Source organism: Gobio gobio, assembly GCF_949357685.1.
Source record: "Gobio gobio genome assembly, chromosome: 17".
Taxonomy (NCBI): domain Eukaryota; kingdom Metazoa; phylum Chordata; class Actinopteri; order Cypriniformes; family Gobionidae; genus Gobio; species Gobio gobio.
In genome coordinates, this window is record NC_137110.1 from 22,754,916 (window position 1) to 22,767,465 (window position 12,550).

General features: G+C 36.3%; 1 protein-coding gene across 1 annotated transcript in view; it reads right to left on the bottom strand.

The window, feature by feature from the left end:
* Positions 1–12,550, bottom strand: part of usp13 (ubiquitin specific peptidase 13) — a 33,422-nt gene that overhangs the window by 15,682 nt on the left and 5,190 nt on the right. Inside the window, exons 4-13 of the mRNA XM_079841347.1 lie at positions 11,453–11,574; positions 10,114–10,256; positions 5,951–6,135; positions 5,679–5,773; positions 5,199–5,389; positions 4,825–4,896; positions 4,233–4,326; positions 3,775–3,900; positions 584–737; positions 143–317 (exon numbers count right to left, since the gene is read on the bottom strand). Coding sequence (XP_079697473.1) covers positions 143–317; positions 584–737; positions 3,775–3,900; positions 4,233–4,326; positions 4,825–4,896; positions 5,199–5,389; positions 5,679–5,773; positions 5,951–6,135; positions 10,114–10,256; positions 11,453–11,574 — 1,357 coding nt within the window. The remainder of the gene's footprint in view (positions 1–142; positions 318–583; positions 738–3,774; positions 3,901–4,232; positions 4,327–4,824; positions 4,897–5,198; positions 5,390–5,678; positions 5,774–5,950; positions 6,136–10,113; positions 10,257–11,452; positions 11,575–12,550) is intronic.

The window sequence follows — 12,550 nt, forward strand, 5'->3', positions numbered from 1 at the left end:
ACACACACACATATATATTATTGATATAATTAACTAAATAATAAATGTATATTACAATTAAATAACATACTCAATTATTGTCGATGTAAACCTGATGATACTCTTCGAAGTTTTGCAGAATGTTTTGCAAGTCATTGCTTACTTCACTCCAGCTGACTTGGCTTGCAGCGCAGAGCTCCAGAAGTCTGGAACATTCTCAGGCTCAGTGAAGGCTTGCAGACAGGCAGTGAAGGGGATTCGAGCTCTCACCGACTCTGGAGGGGGCCGCATGTTCTCCTCAGCTTCCTTCCGCTTACTCTCATATGCTATTAGCTCTTCTGTACAAACGACAAAACCATATGCAAATAAAGCACAAATATGTCTACCTGCACATTGGATTCATATAATGACATTAAACTTAAAAAACAAACAAACAAATACACTTTTATTCAAAACCAAAAAAAAAAGTGTTTATTATAAATAAATCACCTATACTATATTAGGTTTTATTAATTTATTTAGAGTCAGATCAGGTATAAATAGACAATAAATGCACAGTTAATTTTTTTTAGTGCATGTTCAAATCAGTTGTGGAAGGTATTACCTCTGTTGCTGGCAGCCTCCAGGGGGGCAGGAAGCTGCATAAGGTAGTCCACTCGCTGTGTGTACCGCACCTTCTGTGTCTGACAGCACTGCACTCGCTCCTCAACTATGAAGCGAAACACATCGCTGGGGTTCTCTGAGCCTGAATTGTTCCTCTGGAAATGGCAAAAAACAATATAGCCTATAGAAAGTCTTCTATTCGAGCCATGGCACAGTGGGTAGCACTACACGTTAAAAGAGAGGTTGTGCTCATGGAAACAGAGGTTTGAATCGGGACTGTTCACATTCCCTTTTTCTCCTTAACTTTCCTGTCTACTTTTCAGGTCCTTTAAATGCAAAAAAACATAAAAAGTTTGGTCACACTTCATATTAGGTGGTCTTGAAATGCTATTTACTTAAATGTTAAGTACGGTGTAATTATTGTGTTCATGCAAAACACTTTGGCTGCAATTGAGGTGGGATACGGTTAAGGTTAGGGACAGCTGTGGTGGTATGGGTAAGTTTAAGGGTTGGTTAAGGGGTAAGGGAAGAGTCAATAGTGTAATTATAGATGTAATTACAGAAATTAATAATTATAAGCAGGTATAAGTACAATGTAAAAACATGTATGTTTTTAGGTGCATTGTATCAAATGATTCAGTCATAGTAGTTAAAGAGACTTAATATAAAGTGGGACCAAAAGTTCTGTTGCAGCTCCGAAAACCTTTTAAAGATGGACAGCATTGAATAGTTATGGAATTTGTGACTTTACCAAGCAGCCATATGATTAATAGTTCTTCAAACCAAATCAACTTTCTATTTAAATTCAGGTATCTTTAGGGACAGTACAGAGTTAGTCCATAATTAAGATCAACGAGGTCATCCTACAGACGTTTCGCTATTCTGAGGCCATACAGAAATATACCAGTCTTCCTCTATCAAGTCTGAGATACCAGAGATCACGGAGCAGAGAACAAACCTGCTGAGGAGGTAGAAACGCACTGTAAGGTCCCCTCACTGTTCACAGGCCTTATGCTATTTCACACAAGGCACAGCTGAGGGCAGCTACAAATAAACCAGTCGACATTTCTGAGCAGTACTAAACATTTCAAGGGACTATAGCTCTGTCTTGGTTTTATGAGGTTGACCCTCTTGGTTTAGGTGCACTGCCAGGACCAAAGCAAATGTCAGTAAAGATTAGGTCTTGATTAGTTGTATCACTTGAAAACCAAACAAAAGAGAAACAAAATCAAGCTTGATATGTTTGTTTAAACAACCACATCAAATCAAATATGACCCTTTTTATTTTCATAATACAGTTTTCTATCTTTATTGTGAAAAATTCATCTATTCATATTAGTTCAAATATAAAAATGTCCACAGACATTAACTTTGGTTGCTAGTACACAACCGGTTAAAAGTTCGGGGTTAGTGAGATTTTTTTTTAAAGAAAAAAAAAAAATATATATATATTAATCCTTTTTTTTAAAAAGGATGCATTTATCAAAAGTAACCTTTAAAATGTTACAAAACATTTCTATTTCAGATAAATGCTGTTCTTTTGAACTTTCTAATCATCATCATCGTCATCAAAAAACAAAAAAACTATTATATAAAAAAAAAATTGTATAATGATTCTTGCATATTAATCAGCATATTAGAATGATTTCTGAAGGATCATCATCACACTGAAGACTGGAGTAATGATACTGAAAATGCTGCTTTACCATCACAAGAATAAATTACATTTTAAAATAGAAAACAGTTATTTTAAAAATGTAATAATATTTCACATAATAACTGCATTTTTGATCAAATAAATGTAGGCTTGAGCATGACTTCTTTGAAAGGTGCAGTGTGTGAATTTTAGCGGCATCTAGCGGTGAGGTTGTGAATTGCAATCACCTACCGCTCACCCCTCCCTTTCAGAAGCACATAGAGAAGCTATGGGGGCCGACACAGGACAAAAACGTTGTCGGAGAGAGCAGAGAGTGACTAGTGCTCTGTAGAGAAGTTTGTCCGTTTAGGGCTACTGTAGAAAAATGATGGTGCAAAAATGGCGATTTCACTGTAAGGGGACCCGCGGTGTATGTAGATAGAAATGGCTCAGTCTAAGGTAATAAAAACATAACAGTTCATTATGTAAGGTCTTTATACACCACTGAAAACATAGTTAAGTATATTATATTGCATTTCTGTCAATAGATCCTCATAAACACTACACACTGCACCTTTAAAAGTGACTTCATTCAAAAACATCTTAAAATCTTACCGACCCCAAACTTTTCAACAGTAGTGTATTTGCAACTTTGACACATCCCAAATGATGATGATGTTGCTTATATCGCAGCATCATTCTAGTCAAAAGCAAACTGCTATCAGTGTGAATGCTCCTTAATAACTTGCTAACCCTCCGAATTGACTTTCCTTTTCAGCTGATGTCAACAAGCACTTATATTTTCCAACCCCGCCCCTCCCACCACCTGTCATATAGAAGCCATTTTGCATGATCCATTCAATTCAGAAGTATGTCACTTTGTAAAATGGGTTGGGAACTGTTTCTTGTTGACTTGCATAGTATATCTCATATTGTAAAAGTCTAACAGCGTGGCTCCTACTGTTGTTTGTTTTTAAGTCACAGAAAAGTGTCAGGGAAGGCAATGGCTTGCATTCTGGACATAGACCAAGTGGGGAGGGTAACAGGAAGCATTATCTGTGTAACTGATAGGGGTATCTAATTTTAACTCGGTTGAGAAAGTCACTTCAAGAGTGTGTCTGCCAGCAGAGGGGTAGAGAGTACAGTCCAATGTGTCTCCTGAAACCAGAGCCTGCTGACAAGTCTCTAATTCTACAAACACGTCTGGGGAAATTCCGGCCAAACCCTAGAAACCCTTGTTTCTCTGAAATCCTTTTTTTAATAAATGAAGATGATTTAAAGAGATATTTCACCTAAAAACAACAATATTGTCAGATGTATTGTCCTCTGTCATTCCAAACCTGACACAAAAGGATTAGTCTAGAAAAATGTTCAAGCTGCCCTTTTTCCATAATATGAACATCTTTGAGCAAAATAAAGTGAAATAGGTTTGATGGTGATTATATAGAATTTTCATTTTTGGGTGAACTATCCTTTTAAGACACAACTTCCCGATAATCAAGGTAATATTAAGTTTCCACAAAAGTAGGTAGAAAGATAGAAAAGCACATTCGTACCTCCACCAGGTTAATTAAGTGCAGGAAGAATTCGTGAGCATCTTGTTGCCGGTTTGAGGAAAAATCTGGATGTCCTTTACTGACCAGCGCTTTGAACATCTTAAGTGAAATCCCTCTTTGCTGCTGCTACAGAGGAAAACAACATGACACATCTAGGCTCAGGGTCACCAAATGCACTTTAAAATGCCATCAGAAATCCTATTGAGAAAGCTGGATTGCAGCAGGACATTCTTTAACACTTTTAAAAGGCCACAAAGCATGCAGCATTTTATTTTTCCTGTTTCCTATAGCATGATATTAAAATAAACAGCCCGTGAATTCTTTGAGAAAGGAAGTATATTATTATGGAACCACATTTACAATTCAGTGGAACTTCCAAATGACTTCAATTTAATTTATAATGAAAAAAGGGGGGGGGGACCCAAAACAATATCAACAAGACCGACCAAGTCAAATACCTTGTATTCTTCTTTCATCACCTGTTCAATTAGTTCTGATTTCATTGGAGGTTTTGAGTACTGGCCTGAAAGAAGTCCATGACCAAGTTTTGCCCTTGAAAAATAAGAAAACAAACACCCCAATTTAGATACCATGTCTAAATGACTCACACTTCGAGAAAGATGTGCAGCCATATTAAACTTTCAATCAAATATCAAACAATGCACCTGCAGCCAGTTGTAAAGATATGTATACTACGTTGCATTATATTATACAAGAATTAGAAGTTATTGAATTTCTACATGATATTAACATTCGGTTTGGTTAGGGTCCAATTCCCACTATGAACGAGTTGCTTATTAGCATGAATATTACTAGAATATTGGTGGTTTATTAGTACTTATAAAGCACAAGTTAATGCCTTATTCTGCATGACCTTATTCTACATTCCTAATCCTACCCAAAACCCAAACTTAACAACTACCTTACTAACTATTAATAAGCAGTAATTAGGAGTTTATTGAGGCCTATTTTGAGCTAATAGTTAGTTAATAGTGAGAATTGGACCCTAATCTAAAGTTTGACCTAACAATCAATGACAAAATCACTTACATCTGTGTGTTGAAATCCTGAGTTGGATCGAGGGGCGAATAGTCAAATATTCTCTGTAGGTTCCCAACATACCTACAGTATAAATATTGGTAAGAAAAGCAATTATTTCTCTCGGTTACACCTGCATATTAAATTAACTGGGTAAAGAAACTGGCTAGATTAATCTGGCATTGAATCAAAATCATAGAAGAAAAAACAAACTGTAAGACGGCACAGACTAGGAGTCTAAATACTTACATGAAAATTACATGTCTACAATGTGATAGCATTCAACCCAGTTTCTTTTTTCGCCCCACAGACCCAATGACAATGAGAGGAGAATGTAGACAAGTATGTAGAATGCATTGGACCATTGAGGTCTTTAAGGTACTCACGCTCTCTGGAACTCTGGAATACTGAAAAGCACTTGCATAGTGGTGCTCAGGTAGCAGCTGTTGCCTAGGTTTTTGATGCCTGTATATCCTGAGCCATAGACGGGCTTTAGCTTCAGACCAGCCTCCTGAATCACTTCCCAGTCACTCACACGCTGCTGTACGTGGTTGTCTGTATGATGCCCATTTTCTGTCTGAGAGGGATAGACATAGACATTTGAGGAGGTTGGAAGAAGGCAGTGTTGCTTGTCTTTGCTTAAGTAATTAGCCATTGTTTAAAACAGGGGTTTCCAACCGGTTTGGTGCCACAGACCGACATATATGACGATTCCCTTCCCACAATAAGCTATTATCATGTATAAAGACCCATTAAAAATAGATATTTAGTTAGAAAATTACTATATTTATTTAGTCAGTCATCCATAATAAATTAAATGAACAAAGAAATGTATGAATAAAGTGTAGAAAACAATAAAAACATACCCTTTGCATTTGCAACATATCTATTCCAAAGTGTAACAAATGTTCTGATATGTGAGGATCAAGCACTGCTTCTTCTTCATCGAAGGAATAAACATCTGCAGAGAGAATGGAACCGAAACATCCGTAAAACCTTCTATGAACAAAAAATTTGTATCTGTTTTTTGTCCAAATTATGTTTGAGCTTGAAATTGTTATGTGTCATACATGCAGGCCAACATATTTCCTGGAACACTATGTGACATATGAAAAACCTGTCATGGAGAGAAACCTACCTGCTCCATCTGGGGTGATTGTGTTGAGTTTAACTGCCAGGGGGAAGTTGGTTTCTCTGTAGTGCTCAAGGGCATGTCCGTTCCCTCCGCTCCCATCAAAGAACCATTTCCCACAGAGGACAGAGCCATCCGTCAGGTTTAGCCACAGGTTTTCTCTCATTTCACACTTGGTGCACTTCCAGCCGCTAATAGAACATAAAGCATATTGAAGACATAAACAGTTGAGGAACTCCTCATAATTCAGTCCAGGTGATGCAGGTGTCTTCAAAGTTATGAGGCTATGTTACTCTATAATCCACAGACTATTTGCTGTAATCTATTTATGTACACCAAGAAAGTTTCTGATTATGAGACCATTTCCAACATATCAATATATCAGCTAGCTAGATCAATCAATTGCCGATATTTGGTCATTTTCATTTTGATGGTAGATTTTAAAAAAAAGTGTTTTTTTCCTTTTTTTTCCCCCCTTGTTATTGTTAACTAAAACTAATACTAATCCTGAAATTAAAACTAATACTAATTCTAAAACTATTTTAAAAAAATTTGGTCATTTAAATAAAGCCGAAATATAATCAAATATAAATGTTAGATGAAAGATTAAAAAACAAACAAAAAAAACAAAGCAATATTTCCTTTTAAATTGAAGTACTAAAACTACTAAATGAAAATAAATTCAAGCTAAATAAATAGAAAAGTAAAAAAAAAAAAATTTACAAGCACATAAAATTACTAGTGCTGGGAATCGATTAAAAAATTTTACAAATTATTCTGATTTTTTTTCTGTAATTAATCGCAAGTTTTTAATATTTAATATTTGTAATAATTTAAGTTACTCTCCAAATTAATGTAGAAACAATTTAAAGATATAATAAAATAAATGTTATTTTTACCTGTGGCCTTCCCTGTTAGACATATACAGAAACAGGGCCGTGCACAGACATTTTGAGGGGCAGTGGCCCAAACCAAAACAAGGGGCACTGGGGTGGGGTGGCATTGGGGCGAGGATTGGGTGCTTGTCCATACAAATTATCCATCTTACTCTTACTAGTCAGTCAAAACAGTTTTGATCTAATTCTGTCTATCGAAAATAGTGATATATGACATTGTATTATTACTAATATCAAAATGTTGGTGTCTATTTGTTAATGAAGGATTTGTGGACACAATGTTTTTGGCTTTGTGGAGTAAATGTTATAGCTTTTATTTTGAAGAAAAAATATAAAATTAGACTCTTGGGGTAAGATGACCCAGCCATATTTGGCACAGAAGGCCCCAAGTGGCATGTTGTTACTGGTGTTATTGTTTTTTTAATTTAATACTTATTGCAATTAATGGGGCTATTATTTAATATTGAGTTAGATGTACATTTCAGGCATCGTCACTTTCATTAAAACCTATAGGTTAATTGAGTTTTTTCTATTATGACAAAATCTATTATGTTTTTTTATTTTTTATTATGACATATCGTCAATTAAAATATGGGCAATTAAATAATAAATATTGATGTGCTTGTACATAAGTCATAAAAAATACCGTTCAGATGAGATTATCTTTTACTGATTCAGATTTTTCTTTTAACAGTTATTCAATTATTCTACTAAATTGTCAAAATAAAATTAAGTAGAATATTTTTAGTATTTTACATTATGACATTTATACATATTTATACATTCTGCAACAGTTTATGGGTTATTGTATGAAATTAGGCCTATATATATTCTACAAAGTGTGCCATCAACAGCAAAGTTGATGTTATTTATATTAGATCAAACTTGATTAGACAATAATTATAATTCTCCTACAAGAACGTGTATTTTGTACAAGTTGTTAGCACTATAAGAAGATCAGGAGCAAAATAATACTGACAGAAATACAAAAACAAACTACCAAATTACTAATTCCGCGGATTGTAATGCATAGCCTACTGTTAATGCAACGACATTCAGGATCGTCTCCGTTTTCCAGATTTCCGCGCACAGACTCTGAGTGACGCTGGGGAGCAAGCGGGAAAACACGGGAGCGGATTCGCGGAATCGATGGATCTTTAGCGGAGGGAAATCAGAACCCTTTTAGCGGGGATGGGTATAGCGACCATAGACTGCGAGAGGGGCACCTCAGCTGATGAGGGCAGAGGGGCAGTGGCTCTAGCCACCGGGCCACCCCCCTGTGCACGGCCCTGCACAGAAATGTAATAGTTATCAAACACCTTTCTGAACTGCATAAATAATAAATGAAATATAGATTAATCATCATTAAAGCCAAGAATGGCCGCTGACGAACATGACGCGGCTCTCACGCGCTGTCCCGCGCATCTCATTTCCTCACAACTCTTTAAGTTCATTTAAGACGTTATTTAACTAATTTAAGACTCCTAATATGAGAATACTCAATTCTCTGTGTTGTTATTATTGTTTGTTCAAGAGCAAAAGAGAACTCGATGTGAGCAGGAGACTGACGCGAGTCTGTCTGTTCGTCGAGTGTGTGTGTGTGTCAGAGTGTCCCTTGATTAGCTGACATGAGACGCAGCCACACAGACAGGACATTGACATACAGCGCATTCTCGTGTCTTGTCGCGCTTGGAAGCATTTACATGAATAGGAGCGTGATCATAGCCTGACGTCGTCATACTCAATTCTAGTCAGAATATGAGTCTGATTCTGCACCGTTGGGCTGTGATTATGGGGCGTGTTTCAACCGAACCAGGAAAGACCTCAATTGGATAGACCTACAACCAATCAGAGCAACGGAGCGACGCATAACGTTAGTTGTCAAATGTCAACAGAACTCAACTGCACTGTTGCCATGTCCGCGGGTTGAAGCGACCCCAATTATGTGATATACAGACCCAGGAATGCAATTTTTAGCTGCCAGCCCTGCCAAAATAACACATATGTTACCCCCCAAATCCCTTTTTTCCCGGAGAACCCCCCCTGGAAAGCTATTGGGCTTGTTTTTGGCTAGTTTTGAGGAACGTTAGCAATTGGGAGGGTTTTGTTGTAAAAACTTGGCAACCCTGTACCTGCACGCACGTTGGAATAAGTAACGTTAGCCTAACGTTAGAAGAAAAAGATGAGTGTAAACGATCTTTGCCGGTGTTGTAAAAAAAAGGATACACAGAGCTTACTTACCAACACGATCATCATTTCTGAGAGAAATAGTAAAGGTGAATGCATATACGAACAAGTTCTCCGTTTAGGATTAGAACAAACTCAACCCAAGCGCCTTTGATGACGTAGATGATTACGTTACTGTTGATCATCTGTCCATCATCGTCTAAAGCCCGCCCTGACAATTTCATTGGTCCGAACAGTTTCTGTTCGGGCATAATTACTTCTCTACCGATCAAGTCCAGACCGAACTGCCCGAATAAAAATGTTGTGGGCGGGGCTAAGTTCGGCTGGCATCCAGGCTAGCGTGATCATGTAACGCTAGGCAAAAATGGATATAAAAACGGACGCTGCATTATTTGCGTAAAATATTTTTTATGTGTTAAGCTGAAAAAATTAATCACCCGCGTAAACGCGTTAATTTGCCCATCCCTAAAAATGACTAAAACTGAAATTAAAATATAAAATAATATAAAAATAAAAAGGTAATTTAATATATTAATAAATATTATAATAGCATATAAATAATGCTAATAATAAAATAACACTGGTTCCTTTTGCGTCTGTTCTAAAATCTAAAAACAACCGTAGGAATATTTTAAAGTTTTTAGACAAATATAGTAAACAAGTGTTAATTGAATAAATTTGGCAAATTTACTATAATTAAACTGTTCTACTTTTAAATACCACATTATATTAGCCATCATACACCCTGCTTTCCAGATATCAGCATCAGTATCAGTATCAGCCACTTTTAAAAAAAAAAAACTTCCCCAGGGAATTTGACAGTTTTAGTACTGGAATTTCTGTCATTGGAACCAATCCTAATGGAAATTTTCTTACAGGATTAGAACATAAAACAAAAACTAGATCTTTCAGAACACACAGTTACTAATAGTTATCCTAAACATATAAACATCAATAGCTTGTTTTGATGTTATTCCACTTGGCAGGGAATGCAGACATATCAGATTCAAGGGTGACCTGAAGTAAGCATCAGCAGACTCTAGACGAGTGCTAGTCCTCATGACTCTGGGCTTCCATGTGACCAACCTGGGAGGAATTCGAACCCCATTATCCTGCTGTCTGAGGCTTCTGGCATGTTTAGATTCTTGGATCTCCTCTTCCCAAGAATCGGACTCCTGCTTTTTGTATGGAGATTGTGCATTGAGGACGGCGTCACAGGCTATTGTCACCTGAAAGTTAAAGGGGCATATGAACATTATATTATAGCTGTTCCATTGCTTAATATGAAATTGCATATAATGACTGCTTAAGAAACCACAGCCAGCTGGAAAGTGGTGCAGACTACGACTAATTTGATTTAAAAACACTGAAACCAAATCTGAATCCTGGTAAGGTTAGATAATGCAACTATTTTCTAGGTAATAAATATAAGGGAAGCAGGAGTAAGTACGCACACCATGCAATAACAAGTGTTGTGTGTGTGTGTTCACTTGTGTGCTAGTTTATGTATTGTATGAACACCTAAATAGCATAACATAAACTGTAACAAATGAACCTTCTTGCGTCATGTATACTGATGGAACATTACATCCACCAGTTAATCCTCAAATATTTGATATCGGTAAGATTTGGGGTCGGTAAGATTTTTTTATGTTTTTGAAAATTTAGTCGATAAAAAAAAAAATACAATAAACCTGTGATTTAAAAATGAACATTTTGAACTGTTTTCTATTTTAATATACTTTAAAATCCTGCGTGACAAAACTGAATTTTCTGTATTCCTTCATTCTAATCTTCTTCTGATTTAGTGCTTATCATTAATAATGTTGAAAACAGTTGTGCTGCTTTATATTTTGGTGAAAACTGTGATTCTTTGATTAATAAAAAACATTTGCCTGAAATAGAACTTTTTTTGTAAAAATGTTAAAGTCTTTACTGTTACTTTTGATACATTAGCACATCCTTACTGAATAAGTATTCATTTTTTAATGCAAATCATACTGACCCCAAACTTTTGAACGGTCTGTGTCTACCCCTGATAACCCATATTGCTCTTAACTTCAAAAATATAAATAAAAACACAACACATGCTGTGTATATAGGCATGAATGGCTGATGATTGTGCTTTAAACCACAAAGAATTCAGATCTAATCTGAAAAAAAAATTATAATAATAAAATAATCCATTTTAGGTGATAGTGGAAAACTAAAACTCATTTAGTTTTCACACTTACTGCAACACCACATGACATCACTGCACACAATAAGAAGGATGAGCAGTGAGTATATAAAGTATAAAGTCATCTGTTGACAGAATAAAATGTAATGATGTGATGTTTGACAAGCAAGCACTGAAAATGAAATGGCAGATCAGGCCTTTGGCATGCAGGGCATACAGGGCGCATGAGCACACACTCCCACTAACCAGTGCGGGCAACTCCTCAATATTTGGTAAAGGGATCTCAAAGTGGTCTGGAAATATGACAAGCTTGGCTTCATCTTCGCACTCATAATCATCTCCATTAAAATCACGGTTAAGCTCTAAATCTTCAGGAAAGGAAGCAGAAAGAGTTATTTTTAAATCGAGAGCTGATGGGATGACTGCACTCAGAACAAGTGCTTGAAAATGTCCCAAAAAAATTAATTAATAAACACATGATGAAACTCTACATAACGTACACACTCAAAATAGCTTTCTATTCATATTTATCTTGTCCTTTTCTTAAAAAAAAAAAGAGTGTTTCAGCCTTTTGATTAATTTTTTTTTAGCTCCCTTGATTGAACCCCTAAAATTAAGATTTGAGATTAAAATGTATATGGATGTATAATAGAAATTCTATATTTTAGAGGCTGCGACTCTCATTGTCTTTTTTTTCAGGTTTCTAACAACCTTTTAAAATAGTTTTTTGCTTTAATAGCCCTGCAATGGGAGAAAAACTTTTTTTCTAGTCTTTCAATTATAAATTAGGTCATACAAACGGCAAGTTTGGTCATATAAAAGAATGATAGAGTAATTCAATTAGTTGAGTATGAATGTCATTGTAGTTTTGTCTGCATTAGGCTACGAGATCTGACAGACTAAAGAAAACACCTGATCGCACCAGTTTGCACTCCAAGCCACTGGTGACAGTCCAGACATGATCCTTAATAGAACAGTCATTGTGGGTTTACAAAATGACTGGCATCCTTTCTGACGTATTGCCCTCAAACAGGCATTTATATTGACTGGATGCATAAGAATAAGAGGCCGCAGGTCCCCCACCTGCTACGTCACACCTCCAATGGCAGAAGTGTGTCAGCCTGGGGGGTTGATAGGGCACAGCAGCTGACAGGCATAGCCGGCCACTGTAAACCAACCCTCCATAGCAGATTAGGCCAGGGCAGGCATGTGGCACTTTTAGATTTAGAATGGTTACTAACTGCACATACAAATAAATAAGCTAAATTTAGCCCTGGCCAGTAATGATTGGGGTAATATAAGGCTTATTCAAAAGAAGATAGAGGTTTGAGTCTGGGACTTTTT